Here is a 19095-nt window from a genome sequence, read left to right as displayed (position 1 = left end):
TGTTTCGTTTCAGTGTAGCCGTTTAGCTGTGTAGGTAAACTATATGGCAGCTGAATTTTGTTCTGGAAGGTCGTATAGTTGTGTGTGCTTTTACTATATATGGTGTTCACACACTATTGATTGAGTAATGTCTTCTCTGACTTGTTTAGAATGATTGATACAATTGAGTTTTTTTTCCGTCTTGTTTGTTTACATCTGATTCTTAGAGAAGCTTAGGTCTGATAGATCTATCAGGTTTATGTGATGCGCAACAATAATACTTTATGAATTAATTAGATGGATTTAAAGTGCATTGTTCTCACTTCTCACTGTGGATTCCTTATTGCTAAGTTACTTCTTCACTCTTCAGTGATGAAGTGGTTTACAATATTTTGATGTCTTCTTAATCCTAGGTAAGCTTAATTAAGTATATGTTAATTCAACACCGATTTTTTTTTTTTTTTGGTTGTCATAATATTTCCCCCTTGAAGAAGATAACAAAGAGATGAAGGCTGAGACATGGCTTACTTAATGAAGCGTCATGTTGCTTAACAAAGAGGCGTCTGCCACTCTTCCTCGACAATTTCACCCTGCAATTTAGTACAGCTTCTTGAAATGTATACAGCGATTAGTGTTTATACAGACTTAATAAGAAGATACGCCTAGTCAATGTGAATGGAGATCAAAATCAAGCCAACCTTCTTGTCTATGGTGCCTAGGATTACAAAACAAGCCTTAAGGTGAGGTTGATACGAGTGCCCTCTGCCTTTGCACGCTTTGGCACCTTTGAGTGTGTATCTCCTCATCACTAGCAACGATCCATGCTTTAATGTCAAACTTTGTTGAGTCTCTCTGCTGTTTCTCTGTAGGGTCACACCAAACAAACAAATGTTTGTTCCTGGTTTTGCAGGAAAACACTCTGTTGATGTCCTGAGTCCTGACTCAAAGGTCCAAAGGAGGTCGAAAATCTTATATTACTTGATTTTACAACCTGAACTTAGGTGTTTCCCATTGTTTTCAATGGTGATTATTTTGTTTTTATGTTGGTTCAAATGTTTTTTTTTTTAAATTTCTAAAAGAATATTTTTAAAGTGCAATTGATGTAATTTCTTTAACATTATAAAAATAGAAAACTAACAGAAACATTTTAGGAAAGATACGATAAATTGGACAAGATAATCATCGCCATCGATTACAAATTCACGGCCGGTTAGTCTTTCTAATTGAAGATTCCGGGGAAGAAGACCACTGTAGAAGAGTAAGTTGGAGACAGAGGCTACCGGTTGAGCCGTCACCGCAGCCACTAGTTTCACCGATGAATCAAGTAATGGGACAATCACCTAATTAAACAAGACAAGAAATTAAAAGCCATCATAAACAAGGTTGATCAAATTCTTATATATATAACATCGACTTGCCATTGTTCTTTATTCACGGTGTATTATTATTACACAAACTGTTTTTGTAAAAGTAATGGAGGCAAAAAAAGAGAGAAAAACGTACCATGAACGAGGAACGATTGATTAAAACTTTCTCTTGTTTCTTGAAGTTGAGAAGAAGAAGCTAGCTAGGTTTATGACTCTCTCTATCGCATCCAAAATCAAACCTTCTGTTGACGATACTTGGAGACCAAAAAAAGGCATTTATTGATACTTGGAGAACAAAATCACATTTATGGAATAAATTGCTCCCCAAGTATTCACTTTTAACATTTTCAGTCTTGAAATTTGAGAATCAAAAACCACAATTTCCTAAATAGAATTATTATTCCAAACGAATAAAAAAAAAACAAATCGTTTCCGGTTTTAATCTTTCGCAAAAGGGCCAAACACAAAGAGGCTTAATAAAACTTAAAGGCCCATGGGCCAAAACCAATCCAGTAACACAAAATTCACAACCCTAATATATAAAAAGAAGAAACCCTAGCTTTATATAAAGTTTTGTTTGACCTAGCGTCGTCACTTCCTTCTCTGAAGCCGGAACCCTCAAGGTTTTTTTTTTTGATTCATCTGGAAACTCGCATTTAGCTCCAATGGTAGATTGATCTACGATCCTCTCTCTCTATCTCTATTTCATATCTTTGTTGCTTCCTTGATCTCTTCATTTCACTGATGCGATGTTGTTTTTGTTTTTGAGATTCTCAGGGAAAGGGAACGGGAAGTTTCGGAAAGAGAAGGAATAAGAGTCATACACTCTGTGTAAGATGTGGCCGTCGTAGTTTCCACATCCAGAAGAGTCGTTGCTCTGCTTGTGCTTACCCCGCCGCTCGCAAGAGGACCTGTACGTTTCTCTTCTCTTCTCTCTCTCTCTCTCTCTCTCTCGCTATCATTTGCTTTGTATTGAGATATGGATCTAATCAGAATTAGGGTTTAGTCATTAGGTTTTTGTTATGGATTGAAATCATTCTACTGAATTTGTAGTAGTTTCCTTTGGAATTGTGATTTGTTGAGTATGATTGAAAACACTATGAATCACTTTGTGTTTGGACACATCTTGTGAAGCTTCTCAATTATATTTAGGTTTTGTAATGTGCCATTTTTGTGGGATAGTACTGATTGATGTGTTTGTGTGTTATGTTGTTAGACAACTGGAGTGTGAAGGCAATCCGTAGAAAGACTACTGGAACTGGAAGGATGAGGTATCTTCGCAATGTTCCTCGCAGGTTCAAGACCGGTTTCAGAGAAGGTACTCATCCTTTTTTTTATATATATATATTCGACTGTTTCTTTTTAATTCACACTTAAGAAGCTGGTCTTTACTACTATCTTGAATTTGTTGTGCATTTTTGTCTTGGATTAGGTACCGAAGCCAAGCCAAGAGTCAAGGCAGCAGCAGCTTAAACTGGTTTTTGAGCATCAAGTGGAGAGTTTGTTTGTTGTTAAACTTAGATTTTGGCTTGCTCTGAGTTTGTTTATTCGAAAGATTATTATTATTATTATTATCAAGTACCTGATTATGACTATCTTTTTGTGTGCTCTTTGCGTTTTTTATCAAGTTTTGGACTTGGATGAGATTTCGATTTGCAAGTCTTTTAATTCTGTTGTTATTGTAGTTCATGTTTTCACTAATCGTTATGGTTCTTCACCAATTGTGTCCATCTGGCCAACGTAATTTGCTTGTAAAAAACTGACCAAGATTTAGGTGTTTACTCATGTCCCATAAATTATATTTTGAGTAATTTCTTTTCTTTTTTTATGTATTGAAAAATAATTGCAGAGTTCCTCTGTTTGAGAAAGTCATATGGCGCTTCTTTCAGTTCCGTATTCTTAGGCTCGCTCACATTCATAATTAATCAGAGTTACTTGCAATATCTGTCTAGTTAGGTTGTTTGTAAAATGTATAATCCGACACTAGAACTCACAGCTGAAAATTATCATTACAATATCTCGAGGTTGCATGCAAAATCTAGAATTTTTTTAGAGTAGCATACTCCATCATCTTCTCTGTCTTGTAGGCACCAGCGACTTGTAGAGTTGTAGGCACCAGCGACTCATCTCTGTCACCCAGAGCTATTTGCGGTCGATCTACTCTTACTCAGTAGCACAAGGAGTCAAGAGAAAAGACCTTCACGTCTTCATTTTTGTTTTTGTTTTGTTTTCTTATAAATAAATTACTATTTATTATTTTGGTTTTGTTTTGTTTTCCATATTTCACCTATTTTGTCTTGAAAACAAAAATATTTTGTTGGATGAAAGAATTTGATTTGTTCTTTATTTTTCATCCGTAAAATAAAGAACAAATATTGTAGATGGTTCATGATAATTGCTTCTATCGACTATTGTTGCATTCAAGATTAGTCGTCCGTACCCTACCAAGTTAAATTGTAAAATCACTAACAAATTAACATAAACAAATTTGGGAGTATGTGCGTTCATATCTTTGGTTAATAAATGGGGTATGTGCGGTCATATCTTTGGTTAATAAAATAGAAGGAGAATGACAATTAGATAGAACAGTTGGTGATTAAGGGAGAGATAAGGTAGGTATGTGCGCGTTCATATCTTTCTTTGGCGCTTTCATCCCTTTTACCTTTATAGAAAAAGAAAAGACAGAAATTGTCAAAAAAAAAAAAAAGACAGACAATGTGAACATACTTGTGTAGTCGTGTTTTCTTTTTTTCTCTGAATAATGTGTAGTCGTGTTTACAATAGTATAAAATTACCATATACTTACATTTACATAAGACAACCACAAATATTTTAGTTATAAGAATAACCATCTAAATTATGTTCAAAATTAGGTTCCGAATTTGAGTCGCATGACAACAATTTTCCTCTACGCTAGAAAATTTGAACATGTCGTATTAAAATTAGAATGGGATTATTTTTTGTTCCATCAGATTGATTCACATTTGAAACTAGTTGAACTTGTGAGTTTTTAGCTGGTTAATTGATTTAGTCAGTAAAAAAAAAATCATATCTTTTAATTTAATTACTGTTTGGATAATCCATAAACTATATATTATGAACAGTTTTAAGAAACATTTTTCTATTAGGAGTTTTGATTATATAGTAATTTAACATTTATTTGATTTTTATGAAAATGAATAAAACAAAAGTAACAGAAAAAAGAATTTGCTATTTAGTTGTTTATTTTAAATTAAATAATGGTTGGTAACTTAAGGAAACAGAGTGACAAAGAGAATTAGACACACTGGAAGAAGAAGAATCTCACTAGTCACTACCACTGGTGGAACCTACTACATGTCTCTTTCTTCTTCGTCTTCTTCCTCGTCCTTTCTCACTTCCCCCATGTGAAAAAAAAAAAAAAGAAAAAACCCTGAAACCAAAATCATTTAATGTCATCATCTCAGTCGAACAACAACAGCACTATCTCTTCCGTCTAATTCCCACCGGAGCCCGTGTTTCCTTTCACCAATCCAAACACAACAACAACTCCGTCTCAGCCCTCCATCACCGGACCTTCTTAGCCTCCTCCGTTAGTGAAAGGGTCTATTCTAATCATTGGAGCTACGCTTGTTCTAATCATTGGTGTCTCATTTTTTGTCATTAGAAGGAAACAAATGGATGTAGTACCTATTCTAATCACTCTAATCACTGGAGCCACGCTTTTTATAATCGTACTTTGTATCGTATGTTGCTGTAAAAGAAAGAAGAGGAAGATGAGAAGAGATGCTGAAGCTGCCATGAGAAGAGATGCTGAAGCTGCCATTAATGGAGGAGACTCACTAGATCCCACAGGTATCTTTTTTTAACTTTAGGGTTTCTTTAATTCTCATTAAAAAAAAACAATCTTTTAAATTTTAAAAACTTAATATTCAATTCCTCTGTTTCTTATTCAGTTAATAATCTTCAGCAAAGGAGTAGTTCATCAGTGATCGGACACAACTTGTTTACGTATGAAGATTTGTCTAGAGCAACTAGTGATTTCTCCGACAGTAACCTTATTGGACAAGGTGGGTTTGGTTATGTTCACAGAGGAGTTCTTGTTGATGGAACTGAGGTTGCTATTAAGCAGCTTAAAGTTGGGAGTGGACAAGGCGAACGCGAGTTTCAAGCCGAGATACAGACTATTAGTAGAGTTCATCACAGGCATCTTGTTTCTCTTCTTGGTTATTGTATAACTGGTTCTCTAAGACTGCTTGCTTATGAGTTTGTGCCTAACAAGACTCTCGAGTTTCATTTGCACGGTGACCTCTTTGACTTTGGCTCATGGTTATGATGATATATATGGTTTGTGTGGCTTATGTTTTGATGTTTGTAGAGAAAGGGAGACCTGTACTGGAGTGGACAAAGAGGATGAAGATTGCTTTGGGTGCAGCTAAAGGATTGTCATACTTACATGAAGATTGTAAGTAATATTCACATTTGTTTCTGATGTTTTTCTTTTGGGTCCTTTGGTGTCAATTTGACAAAGAGATTCGTTTCGTATCAGGTAAACCTAAAACAATACACCGGGATGTGAAGGCTGCAAATATTCTAATTGACCATAGCTACGAGGCAATGGTACTCTCTATAAAAACTTTTAACGATTATACATTAATTTCTTCAAGATTTCTACTAATAATGTTGAACTTGATGCTTCATCAGTTAGCAGATTTTGGACTCGCCAGGACTTCTTTAGACACTGAAACTCATGTTACCACTCGGATTATGGGAACATTCGGGTATGAAACGCTCTTTTCTCTACGTTATCATCAAATTATAAACAAATTATAACGCTATCTTGACCTTTTTTTTTCCTATGGTTTTATTGTGTGATGCAGTTACTTGGCTCCTGAATATGCTTCTTCAGGAAAACTCACTGACAAATCAGATGTTTTCTCGTTTGGAGTGGTGCTTCTCGAACTGATAACCGGGCGCCGACCTATTCATAATTCGCAGCCTTTTGCAGATGGTGAAAGCATTGTTGATTGGGTTAGTACTTTTATTAGCATCAAACCCTCAACTTTTTTAATAATCTTCTAAGTTTAACCTCCATGCTATAGGCAAAACCTTTGATGATACAAGCTCTAAATGATGGTAGCTTTGACGGTCTTGTTGACCCGAGATTAGAGCATGACTTTGATATCAGCGAAATGAAGAGAATGGTTGCTTGCGCTGCTGCTTGTGTCCGTCATTCAGCAAAACGCCGCCCAAAAATGAGCCAGGTACTATTTCAAACTGAAAACTTTTTGGCAACATTTTTCACCTCAAACTAGGATAAAAATAAACAGAAACATGTGGTTATTGCTCTTTGGACACTTGCAGATAGTTCGAGCATTTGAAGGAAATACACCTGTAGATGGACTAACCGAAGGATCTGCTCCAGGACACAGCACTATTTACAGCTTAGATGAGAGCTTAGATTACAGCTCAACACAATACAAAGAACACTTGGAGATATTCAAGAAAATGGTATATGAAAGCCAGACGTTTGGTAGTAGCACTTAAAAAATATTTGAAAAAGTAAACATAATTAGTAGACCCATTAGACCGTTACATAATTAGACCCATTTGAAGATTTCTTTAGTGTCTATAAACCTATAAACTAGTAATTAGTAATTAGTATTGATTAGAGGTTTCGTGTTTTAGGTTTGTGAATCGCAAATTTAGTAATCAGTATAAAGCAACGATTGGAGCAGATTTTTTAACTAAAGAGGTTCAAATTGATGACAGAATCTTCACTTTACAGGTGCAATCTATGTGTTTGTGTCTCTTTATTGTTTGCTTGAATGATACAAACATTTTATATGATTCTCGGAATATTGTGATTGGATCTTTCAGGTTCCTAACTTTTTGAGTCTATCTATAATTCAGTCAAAGTTAAAATCTTGCTTTGTGAATTGTGCATACTAGGTTATGTGTGTTATTTATTATGAACAAGATACTCTCTTTTGAATCTCTTAAATACATTCATTATACAGATTTGGGATACTGCTGGGTAAGAAAGATTCCAGAGTTTGGAGTCGCTTTTTATAGAGGAGCGGATTGTTGTGAACTAAAACGATATCGTTTTAGTCAATTTCATTGTCGCGTAGACGCCACGAGTTGTCTGATTCAGTATTGTTAAACTCCAACCTAACACCGTTCGGACATATGTTGAAATTGATAACATTTTATATAATTTAGGTAGCAAATTTATACTTTAACACGATTAACGTTGCTATTTACAGAGTATTGAAGTGTAGGTATAAAAAAAGCGTTGGACAAATAGTTGAAATTGATTTAAATCGTTTTAACTATATTTTACAACAAATATGTCATAATAAGCTGTCAAAAAAGAAAGTTAGGATTTTGCACCATCCCTCCTTCATTCCGAGCTTCAAGCCTTGATTTGGCCATGGACTTGATTCTTGCTCGGGGAACTGTCTGCCAGAGATGGATCGCGCAGAGTTAATTGTGATGGTGCAAAATTATGATGAGTGACCAACTTTCTCCAATCTATTATAAGACTCCAGCTTGTTCAGATCTTTGTACCCATCATTCTCCCTGACCAGGATCCCGTGTGAGTCAAAATTGAGTGTGGACTGCTTTGTCCGTTCTTTGCATACTATATATTCAGAAATTCTTTTTGTAAACTTTTTTCCACCAGTTTGGAGTTTGGACAACCAATTTTGGTATTCATTTTTAGTTTAATGTTTGGTTGACAAAAAAAAAAAAAAATAGAAAATTAGATCATTATATTATTAAGTTAAAAAGTTAAATTTAATGTAGAAAAACACTCTTAAATCATAATGGCATAAACCATGTCTCGATTTTCTAAAACTAACATAATATTACATATAAGAAAAGTAAAGAATAACCATAAAAAAATATTGGCAAATTTTCCTCTGCATTGGAAAAATCGAAGCTTATTTTTGGATTGTATTAAATAAATATATACCAAGCTGAAATTTAAAATTTATTTAGTTAATAGAAAATAAATTAAACCCTCATATCTACTAATTTGATGTTTAACACCATATTCCAAATAATCCAAAATTAAGATAATATATACTATGCAGAGTTTTAATTATATTGTATTTTTTATATAACAAAATAAAAAAATCTACCGTAAAAAATTAACATTTCAATAGATTTCTTTTGTGTCAAATTTAAAATTTATTTTTGATTTTAGTGATAGTTCTGAAAATGAAAAACAAAAGATGTAAGAAAGAGTTGTTTTTTATTTTAATGGTTTGGTAAAGTTAAGAAACAGAGTGACAGAGAGAATTAAACACTGCAAGAAGAAGAAGAAGAAGTGGGAACCTACCACATGTCCCTTTCTTCCTTCTTCTTCTTCCTCCATGTGAAAAAAAAACCCTGAAACCAAAACCATAATCATCATCTTCTTCTTCTTCCTATCTAATAATGTCATCGTCTCCGTCAAACAACACTATCCCTTCCGTCCAATTCCCACCGGACCCAGTGTTTCCTTCCACCAATCCAAACACAACAACCACAACTCCGTCTCAGCCATCCATCATCGGACCTTTTTCGCCGCCTCCTTTAACGATTGAGTCATCAGACGATGGAAGATTGGGGAAAACAGCATTAGCTATACTAATCACTGGAGCAGTTTTTGGAGCTACGCTTGTTCTAATCGGAGTTTGTATCTTCGTTTGTTTCTATAAAATAAAGAAGAAGAAGAAGAAGATGAGAAGAGATGCTGAAGCTGCCATTAATGGAGGAGACTCACTAGATCCCAAAGGTATCTTTTTTAACTTTAGGGTTTCTTTAATTCTCTTAAAAATCCAATCTTTTTATATTAAATATTCGATTCCTCTGTTTCTTATTCAGGTAGTAATCTTCAACAATGGAACCAACAAAGTAGTTCATCAGAGGTTGGACAGAACTTGTTTACATATGAAGATTTGTCTAAAGCAACTAGTGATTTCTCCGACAGTAACCTTATTGGACAAGGTGGGTTTGGTTATGTTCATAGAGGAGTTCTTGCTGATGGAACTGAGGTTGCTATTAAGCAGCTTAAAGCTGGGAGTGGACAAGGCGAACGCGAGTTTCAAGCTGAGATACAGACTATTAGCAGAGTTAATCACAGGCATCTTGTTTCTCTTCTTGGTTATTGTATTACTGGTTCTCGAAGATTGCTTGTTTATGAGTTTGTGCCTAACAAGACTCTCGAGTTTCATTTGCACGGTGATGAGCTCTTTAACTTGGTTTAATGGTTATGATTGTATGGTTTGTGTGGGTTTTGTTTTAAAACAATGGTGATGTTTGTAGAGAAAGGGAGACCTGTAATGGAGTGGACAAAGAGGATGAAGATTGCTTTGGGTGCAGCTAAAGGATTGTCGTACTTACATGAAGACTGTAAGTAATGTTCGAACTTGTTTCTGAAGTGTTTTTATTTATCTTTTGGTGTCAAATAGATTCGTTTTGTATCAGGTAAACCTAAAACAATACACCGGGATGTGAAGGCTGCAAATATTTTAATTGACCATAGCTATGAGGCAAAGGTACTTTTAAGAACTTGTAAAGATTATACATTTCTTCAAGAGAACTAGTAATAATGTTGAACTTGATTCTTCATCAGTTAGCAGATTTTGGACTCGCCAGGTCTTCTTTAGACACTGATACTCATGTTTCCACTCGGATTATGGGTACATTCGGGTATGAAACGCTCTTTTCTCTACGCAATCATCTTATTATAAATAACTTATAACGGTCTCTTGAACTTCTTCATTTCTTATGGTTTTACTGTGTGATGCAGTTACTTGGCTCCTGAATATGCTTCTTCAGGGAAACTCACTGATAAATCAGATGTTTTCTCGTTTGGAGTGGTGCTTCTCGAATTGATAACCGGGCGTCGACCTGTTGATAACTCGCAGCCTTTTGCAGATGATGATAGCATTGTTGATTGGGTTGGTAATCTTGTTTTACCTTTACTAGGACCATACCTCAAATTTTTAATTAGCTTCTAAATTTAACGTCCATGTTATAGGCAAAACCTTTGATGATACAAGCTCTAAATGGTGGTAGCTTTGACGGTCTTGTTGACCCGAGATTAGAGCATGAGTTTGATATCAGCGAAATGACGAGAATGGTTGCTTGCGCTGCTGCTAGTGTCCGTCATTCAGCAAAACGCCGCCCAAAAATGAGCCAGGTACTATATATCAAACTGAAAAACTAGTTAAAAAACTTGTGGTGATTGCTCCTTTGGACACACTTGCAGATAGTTCGAGCATTTGAAGGAAACATATCTTTAGATGACCTAACGGAAGGATCTGCTCCAGGACACAGCACTATTTACAGCTTAGATGGGAGCTCAGATTATAGCTCAACACAATACAAAGAAGACTTGAAGAAATTCAAGAAAATGGCATATGAAAGCCAGACGTTTGGTAGTAGCGAATGCAGCGGTTTGACTAGCGACAACGGTCAGAACCCGTCAGGGTCCTCTAGCATCACCGAAGGCAACCGTACAACGCAAGAGATCGAACCAGAGAAGAAAACGAACGATACTATATAACTTAAAAAACAGAGGATTCTTCTTTTGGTATTAGACAATTTTAGACTAGCCAAATAGTAAAGGTCCCAATAGTTAAGTGAGCATTCTGCGGGTAGGTTTATTTTACTTTATTTAGGTGTAAAGTGTAAACACATTTATTATTCATAAACACGCGCTTTCACTTTTAATTCATGTGTGTGGCTCTAATCAAAACTGCCTGTTTTTTTGCACGTGAATATTTATTTTTTGGAGATTTTTTGTTAAGTATATGGTGTGAAGATATTATTTATGATTCTTTATTATTTTTGGCCTTGATATTAATTTGAGTACTCTATGACACCAATTTTTTTTAAAAAGCATGGTTTTTTTTTTTTTGGGTTATCTATAGCAATTTGAAGAAAAGAACACACTAACGACTTTGTTAATTTGTAAATGAAATCCCATCAATATATATATTTATATTTAAAAACATGGTGTGTAAAGGAACATTATTACTACATTAGTCAAATGGTACTTAAAGAATATGTGAAAAAGTAAACATAATTAGACCCATTAGACCATTTCAAGATTTGTTTAGTGTAAAACCTAATTACTTTTTATTTTTATTTTTGTTATAGAATAAGATTAGTGAAGATGACTAAATAAAGGAAGGGTAGTGTAGGAAACAAAAAGATTTAAAATAGTGTACCTTGCTGTTATTTAGCGAATATTATTTATTAACCATTTTTTTTTAATTTTCTTCTGCAATTTCGCTTTCTCTCAACCTGAAACACAAAAACAGAGAGACAGTTTCTTCGGTGATAAGGAAAATAAAAATCCCTAAAAGTTTCAATCAATGTCTTCTCGCCGTAGAGTTCTTCTTAAGGTTATCATTCTTGGTGATAGCGGGTAAACATTTTCTCATCTCTTGGATTTCTTTTTCATAGATTTGACATTATTTTATTTGTTCATTGGTTGAGATTTTGATCCCTTTGTTCTGTTTTCGTGGACAGAGTTGGGAAGACTTCGTTGATGAATCAGTATGTTTTCTGAAATCTAGATCTATATGTCTGTCTCTTTTACTTATAATGTCTTGATAAAATAATCTTTTTTTTTATAAAAAAATATTGATTTGGTTTTGTGTTTAGGTTTGTGAATCGCAAATTTAGTAATCAGTACAAAGCAACGATTGGAGCAGATTTTTTGACTAAAGAGGTTCAGATTGATGACAGAATCTTCACTTTACAGGTACAATCTGTGTTCTTATGTCTCTTTATTGTTTGTTTGAATGATTCAAACATTTCTTTATGATTCTTGGAATATTCTGATTGGATCTTTTTTAGTTTCCTAACTTTTTGGGTTTCTAAAGCAGGCAAAAGTTAAAATCTTGCTTTGTGGGTGTTTTCTTAGGAGAATGATACAAATATTTCTGTTTAAAAATGTTTTGATGTATACAGATTTGGGATACTGCTGGGCAAGAAAGATTCCAAAGTTTGGGAGTTGCGTTTTACAGAGGAGCGGATTGTTGTGTTCTTGTGTATGATGTCAATGTTATGAAGTCTTTTGATAATCTTAATAACTGGAGGGAAGAGTTCTTGATTCAGGTATAATAAACCTTCTTCTAACCATGTTCATTGATATAGAAGTTGGGAGTATCTAAGATGTTTCATCCTCTTCATTGTTTCATTGTATAGGCTAGTCCTTCAGATCCTGAAAACTTCCCCTTTGTCGTGTTGGGGAACAAGACTGATGTTGACGGTGGCAAGAGCCGAGTGGTGAGTGAGACGTTATCTTGTTCATCCACATTTCATGAAATACTCTTGAGTATCTATAGAGTTTGGTTATGCTGAAGTTATCCCATATTGTCAGGTTTCTGAGAAGAAGGCAAAGGCATGGTGTGCGTCTAAAGGAAACATTCCTTACTTTGAGACTTCTGCCAAAGAAGGGTTCAACGTGGATGCGGCTTTCGAATGCATAACCAAAAATGCTTTCAAGAATGAACCTGAAGAAGAACCGTAAGAACACACACTAACTTCTTTCTGCCAAATTTGCATCACTTCTTCATTCGTTAAAGTCTTATCTTGTAACTTTCTTTTCTGATGTCTCGTCAGGTACCTTCCTGACACCATTGATGTTGCTGGAGGTCAGCAACAAAGATCAACAGGGTGTGAATGCTAAAATCCAGCATAAGTTTGTTGCAGAGTATACCTACATTTCGTTTTTCTTTGGCACATTTGATTTTGTACCATACAATATAACTTCTGGAAATGTAATTTCAATATTCATTGAGTTACACACTGTAACGAACTGGGTTCCACACGATATCAAAATCAAAATCATGTAATGTGTTACAAAAATTATCATCTATAATCTTTCTGTCTCTTATGTCTGTATTTCCTCAAACTTGACTACAATTCATCTTTAGCAGCAGACCCATCCTTTGGTTTCAACTCTTCATTGATAAAAACAGCCATGTCCTTGGCGCTCAATTTCGTTGATAGCTTTAACTGCAGATCAAAACGGGTAAGTTACACTTTGTAGAGAGCCTATAACTGAGCATAAACAAAAGTAATGAAGTCGAACAGTGATTGAGAGAAAGTGAGCTTTTTCAAAATGGTTCTTACTGGTTTCTCCTTTTCACCAGATTTGTATAGCAAGATCATCGGATATTCATCATCGACCTGTCATCAACAATCAATAAGATTAGCTCGGGCTTGCCAGTTTTGTTGCAGGGAAAGATTTTGATTCACCTGTAGTTTAGTATGCTCATTTGCAGATGCATCAATTCTTGCAAATACAAGATTCTCAAAGCCTTTAAAATGCTTAGCCAATTTCTCGACTTGTTTGCTTAGTGCCTCACACTTCACACACCACGGTGTATGTACCTGTTTTCGGTTTTCCCCACAAGATCCATGTTCTTAATGTTGATGTCAATGTATAAAGTGTTTGGTTTAGTAGAGAGGCTAATCAGGATTACTAACCTCAAGAAGAACATTCTCGTGGCTGTTCAACACCAACTCATCAAAAGTCTTTCCTACCACAGTCACTACACTTGCATCTTCCTGCAGATTTTACCAGGTTATTTAATCTTTAGCTTGTATATGTTCCAAGTCTCTTCAAACTCAATAATATAACCCAAAAAGAACATGAAAAGTCACACTCACATTATCTGGAACTGGCTCTGACCTATAGTAACGTGAAACAGCTCCATGACCAAGTCCTGAACAAAACTCCTAAATTGCAGACCGAGAAGAGGATCACATGAATCAGTTACCACAGTATATAAATATTTGAAAGGAACAAGTCGAAAAGGCGAAACGAATTCGTACTTCTATATTGTTTGGTGTTGGATCTGATTCAAGCAAATACTTGGAGTTCAGGTTGTTATCAAAAGCAGCAACCTGTCGAAGAAAACAATAGATTAATCACATCTGTTTGTAGCTTTATTATCAGTAGATCACAAAGTGTCAATCACGCAGACTGAAACAAGTATCTGAAACTTACAACAGTTTTATTTGCATCTTCTATTCCGAATAAGGTCAAGAATGGCATTGCAAGGTTCTCATTTGTTATATCGACATATATAAACATCAGCTGCAAGAATAAGAATAAGCAGTTAAAGATAAGATTCTAAAGACTAAATCTGTCTGGTCTTTCAAAATTCAGTATCAGAGAATTACCTTCGATTTAAATTTTCTTGCAATATCTTCAAGAGGCTGAGCAAGTTTCTGAAAATCATCAGCCTTGGAGAAGAGCATAACCTAACAAAAGACGCAAAAAAAGCAGAATTATTAAAACATAACCAAAAGCAAACAACGGTACAACTAAAACTGGTAGCAGATACAAAATGAAATCACAAAAGCTTCTAACCTGAAGCTTAACAGGACTAGAGTAAACCCAAACAGTATTGGTATCAGTCAATTTTGTAATCAAAGGAAACTTGTTGCTGCCTAGAAACTCCAATATCTTCTCCATCTTGTAAGATCCATCTGCATTGCAGACTCGTGTTACCGCTTCTCAAGATATATATAGGAAGAAAAAAGATATGATAATAACAAGAGAGGTCTTCCAAATCAGCAGCAAGCTTACCATATACAGTATACTTTTCAGCCTCAGTTTTAACCAGACCAATGAAGCCATTTTTGGTTTTAAGGTCAGGAAAGAGAAGTCTCGCAGCATCGCTATTGCTTGTTTCTACAAACTGGATTTCGTCGTCTGATTTTGCAGCTTTAACGAATTCGTTATGTTCAGAACCCTACGCAAACGAACAACACAGATATCAACACTTACATTCCAAAACAAGTCTACACAATTTCAAATGTACAGTTTCAGTATCCAAATACCTCAAGCTTCTCAAACAGACCAAGTACAAAAGTATGATACTTTTTCAGAAAGCTCTGAGCTTCATCAACTGTATTAACCGTAATGATTGGTGCACCAGTCTTCTTTTGCACCCAGATGACTATATCCTCTCTGAAACATATCTCATAAACCTCAAAATCAGAACTTTCTCATCCAAACCTCAGACATTGAAATTGACAACAAAGAAGTCAAAATTGGGGATAACTTACGCAGAAGATCCACCATTGTAAGTATGAGAAGAGCCATTAACGAAGAGAAGAAGCGTAGGGAAGCCCCTAATCTCAAACTCAGACGCGATCTTGGAATACCTATCGCCATCGATCTTAGCCATCAAAATCGAACTACCAATCTCTTTCAAAGCCGTCGCAGCCTCGGCGAATCTCGGCATAAGCTCCGCGCTTCTCGCACACCAAGGCGCGTAACCTAGAACCATCACGAACTCGTTCCCATCGATCACTCGTTTGGCGTTGTCACCATTGAGTTCGAGTACGATTCTCTGAGCTTTGCTCACTGTTTTGGCTTCAGATTGTTGCTCAGGTCTATGGTCTTCTTGTAATTGCTCGTCTACTGCTAGAAGCTGCTCAAGATCGTCGTCGGATCCGGATCCGGATCCGGGTTCTTTCGCTTCGACATTGGAGTCCGGTGATGAATACGCGACGATGATTACGAAACTGAGGAGTAAGAGGAGGATGAAGGTAAAGGTGGAGACTTTTGAAGTGGGTTTTGAAATTAACGACATTGCGATTTTGGGTTTTTCTTTTTCTTCGTCGGAATTTGAAGAGGGTTTGATCGGAGAAGAGAAGAGATCGTCGTCAAATGAAAAAAAAAAAAGAAGCTTTAAAATCTCACCAGGTTTAACGGCGGGAGCCGGGAAGACTCCACATGTGTTGTTAGTCAAAAATAAAGAAAATAAAATATTTTGTAAAATTTTTTACAAAGAAATTGATAAAAGAAGATAGTGAAATTTTTTTACTAAGAATAATATATAAAACATTTCAGACTTTAGTTATGGAAAGTTTGAAATAATAATAAATAATTAAAATATAAGAATTTTATTTTATTTTAGTAAAAAACATTTTAATCTATTCAAAAAGTTGTGGCAATACATTATGAGTAGATAATGACACACGCGGTACGGACAAATATTTACGTAAATTTGGATTTGTTTGTTACAAAATAATAATAAATATTTTATTTATCATATATATTTTATAAAATTATATATTTAATTTAGTTGTATTATATTCCGATTTTGACCCATAATCGGTACTAATATTTTGGTTTGAATGCAATATCAAATTCATTAATTATAAATTCAGTAAAATCTATTAAAAAAAAAACAACCCAACAAAACGTGAATTGACTTTTGATTTGGTATTACAAATTGATGAATGAAGATTAAAACATACTTTTAGAGGTAGTGATTTTGTTTCCTTTTTCCTAAGAGCATCTCCAAGAGATACTCTATCTCTTCAAATTTGAAGTTTTATGTCCTCTATGAGATACTTCAATACTTCATAATTTGGAGTTTCATCTTTTTTTTTTTTGCTTTTCAATCCCTAGATTTATGTATCTTATAAATTATGTAGCTCGTTTATCCCTTCGCAATACATTGATTGATCATATATGGGAACATTACGGAAAGAATTTAGTTGAATAGTTTATAATTTGTGGCTTAATGTAATTTTAAATAAAAATGTAATGTTTTATAAATTAATATTGTGTGTAATATTTTAATGTATGTTTTAGAGTTATTTATAAAAGTTTTGTGATTTTAAAGTAACTATGAATAATATAAGGACTATAGTGCAAAATACTTATTTTAAAAACTTCATATATGAAGTATACTTTTGGAGAAAAAAAAGTCTCATACTTCATTTTTGAAGTTTGCATACTTCATTTTTGAAGTTTCTCTTGGAGATGCCCTAAAAGCTATATAAAAATGTAGGGTTAAATTTTTAACAACATTGGTTAAATAAGTATATAGAGATGGTAGTGTATTGTACTAAACTAAAAATTACTGTCTTTATAAACCAAACTATAAAATCACTTCAATTTTTTTTTGTTTTGACCGCTATAAAATAACTTCAATTTAGAGATCTATTTTTGCCCCTAAAACTTAAGCATGGTAATTACATTTTTTTCCTAATTCAATAATCTAACAAGTCATAAGAAAATCAAACACATCATTTGCATTAATTTTTTTTTTTAGAATTTTAAGATGAAGAAACAACTTTCTTAATGGGTTAGATGACAGATTTTGTGGAACCCAAATGCCACATCGACAATTTCTCCGAATTTTGTGGAAGCGTTAGCTAATCACAGATTTTCACATGTTATCTGTTTAACTAATTTAAGTAGGCACCTCTTCATCGTTATCCATTTAAATGGTCTAAGACAAAAATACTTGGATACACGTAAGAGAGAGGCACATATATTTTTACTCAAATGTCATTACACCTTTTTTATTATACTATTTTCCTTACTGTCCATTTCCTTTTTAAAATCTTGCAATTATCAAATTTTGGCTTTAATCAGTTCCGTCATCTTAGAAATTATCAACTTTTTTTGACTAAATTTAAAGAACAGTTGTTGCTCGCTCGTTCGTGCATTTCTTTTTTGGATAGTTATACTAATATTTATCGTTCTTGAAAGAACTTCGAATCCAAAAAAAGAGAGAAAGAACTTTGATTCCAAGAACCCGTGAGGAAGTAATTGACATCTAAACCGAGTGAAGAGAAGACGACAAAGAAAAAGGTTAGGCACATTTTCCCACACAATTTTTCTAAAAGAGGAGACATTATTTATCTTCGTATGGGTTTTCTTGATTAGATTAGATCTTGAAGGAATCTTTTCCCATTTTGTGTCTATAAAGATCCAGAGCTTTCCCTTGTCTTCTTGTCTCACAAGAGAATCTGAAAAACGTTTTGAGTTATTGAGAGAGAGAGAGAGATAGAGATTGAGAAGATGTTGGAAGGCAAAGCAATGGTGGAAGATTCAGATATGCCAGTGAAGATGCAGATGCAAGCTATGGCTTTTGCGTCTCAAGCTCTTGATCTTTATGATGTCTTTGACTGTAAAGCCATTGCTGGTCACATCAAGAAGGTTGGTATACGTATACCATTTTTCTTTAACTCCAATTCTAAGTCATAACTCATAATCATATTGGTTAATTTTTGTTTGTTGTGTGATGATGAATTCAGGAGTTTGATGAGATATATGGGAGTGGATGGCAGTGTGTGGTGGGATCAAATTTTGGGTGTTTCTTCACACATTCTCAAGGGACTTTTATCTATTTTCAATTGGAGAAACTTAAGTTCCTCATCTTTAAAGGCGCTTCTACTCCTTAATTACACAACCCTAATATTCATGGGGATGTTTATTTTTTTCCTCCTTTTGTTTCTATGAAAATCAAATTTGTAAGCTCCTAGCTTTGTTTGAATTCTAAGTCTGTAGAAATTGATTCAATGATGTGAGATCTTTTATTTGTTACATGTGTTTGCTTTTGTGATCAATAAAAGTGTAATGCACAAGATTTTTTCTATATATTCTATTTTTGGAATGCAACAAAGTAAAAAAGAACAAAATAATCCACCCTCAATAGAGAAGTTAATACACTAATCCATCATTAGCATAATTTGATTTTTTTTTTTTAAAAATTCCTTTGATAGAAATTCAGAGAAGGGTCAAATTTGAGGAAAATACTTAGACATAATCCCTAATTTTAGTAGAGAAACAGAGTTCTTTAAGAAAAAAATACAACAAGAAATAAAGAACAATGACTACAGATAAGGGTACGCCGTAACATGTCCTCCTTAATGATTTGTTTTAATATGTGTGTGTGTATGGAGAAATACAAATTTCTAGCAACGTGCAGCCCACATTCCA

The 19095-nt window shown here is 34.4% G+C and overlaps 5 protein-coding genes across 11 annotated transcripts; 4 read left to right on the top strand and 1 right to left on the bottom strand.

The window, feature by feature from the left end:
* On the top strand, window positions 1982–3030 carry LOC104778151 (60S ribosomal protein L37-3; the record flags this gene model as incomplete). The annotated part of the gene is given in 4 exon segments (XM_010502526.2): window positions 1982–2014; window positions 2124–2259; window positions 2563–2664; window positions 2779–3030. Coding segments are annotated over 4 exon segments (282 nt in total). The 3' UTR covers window positions 2820–3030.
* On the top strand, window positions 4757–11161 carry LOC104778147 (proline-rich receptor-like protein kinase PERK15). 5 transcript variants are annotated; one of them, XR_002037574.1, is made up of 9 exons: window positions 4757–5180; window positions 5282–5629; window positions 5704–5790; window positions 5875–5945; window positions 6030–6106; window positions 6206–6356; window positions 6428–6589; window positions 6690–7113; window positions 7346–7363. XR_002037574.1 is itself a non-coding variant. In XM_019243946.1 (8 exons), exons 1-8 carry the CDS (start codon window positions 5003–5005, stop codon window positions 10885–10887), a joined length of 1371 nt encoding a protein of 456 aa, XP_019099491.1. In that variant the 5' UTR covers window positions 4757–5002; the 3' UTR covers window positions 10888–11161. The 5 variants fall into 5 exon arrangements, 4 of the variants coding, with proteins under 4 accessions (XP_019099491.1, XP_019099492.1, XP_010500823.1 ...); XM_019243946.1 differs by lacking the exons at window positions 6690–7113; window positions 7346–7363 and adding an exon at window positions 10591–11161; XM_010502521.2 differs by lacking the exons at window positions 4757–5180; window positions 5282–5629; window positions 5704–5790; ... (4 more) ...; window positions 6690–7113; window positions 7346–7363 and adding exons at window positions 8617–9111; window positions 9201–9557; window positions 9642–9728; ... (3 more) ...; window positions 10360–10521; window positions 10591–11054.
* Window positions 11595–13226, top strand: LOC104778149 (ras-related protein RABG3d). Its single transcript, XM_010502523.2, has 7 exons — window positions 11595–11754; window positions 11859–11885; window positions 11994–12093; window positions 12303–12449; window positions 12540–12620; window positions 12715–12860; window positions 12957–13226. The coding sequence occupies exons 1-7, from the start codon at window positions 11702–11704 to the stop codon at window positions 13021–13023; spliced, it is 621 nt and encodes a 206-aa protein (XP_010500825.1). The 5' UTR covers window positions 11595–11701; the 3' UTR covers window positions 13024–13226.
* Window positions 13101–16072, bottom strand: LOC104778150 (protein disulfide isomerase-like 1-5). The gene is made up of 12 exons (XM_010502525.1): window positions 15417–16072; window positions 15189–15318; window positions 14935–15100; window positions 14716–14834; window positions 14526–14606; window positions 14350–14439; window positions 14175–14246; window positions 14010–14078; window positions 13827–13907; window positions 13596–13730; window positions 13470–13526; window positions 13101–13352 (listed from the first exon to the last, which is right to left on the bottom strand). Exons 1-12 carry the CDS (start codon window positions 15944–15946, stop codon window positions 13254–13256), a joined length of 1629 nt encoding a protein of 542 aa, XP_010500827.1. The 5' UTR covers window positions 15947–16072; the 3' UTR covers window positions 13101–13253.
* LOC109131287 (dynein light chain LC6, flagellar outer arm-like) lies at window positions 17706–18753 on the top strand. 3 transcript variants are annotated; one of them, XM_019242024.1, is made up of 3 exons: window positions 17706–17964; window positions 18083–18312; window positions 18411–18753. In XM_019242024.1, the coding sequence occupies exons 2-3, from the start codon at window positions 18175–18177 to the stop codon at window positions 18555–18557; spliced, it is 285 nt and encodes a 94-aa protein (XP_019097569.1). In that variant the 5' UTR covers window positions 17706–17964; window positions 18083–18174; the 3' UTR covers window positions 18558–18753. The 3 variants fall into 3 exon arrangements, with proteins under 3 accessions (XP_019097569.1, XP_019097571.1, XP_019097570.1); XM_019242026.1 differs by having other exon boundaries at window positions 18045–18312; XM_019242025.1 differs by having other exon boundaries at window positions 18040–18312.

The sequence above is a fragment of the Camelina sativa genome, chromosome 3 (assembly GCF_000633955.1).
Source record: "Camelina sativa cultivar DH55 chromosome 3, Cs, whole genome shotgun sequence".
NCBI classification, from domain to species: Eukaryota; Viridiplantae; Streptophyta; class Magnoliopsida; order Brassicales; family Brassicaceae; genus Camelina; species Camelina sativa.
The sequence above is the reverse complement of the archived record's forward strand: the minus strand, read 5'-3'. Positions and strand labels throughout refer to the sequence as shown.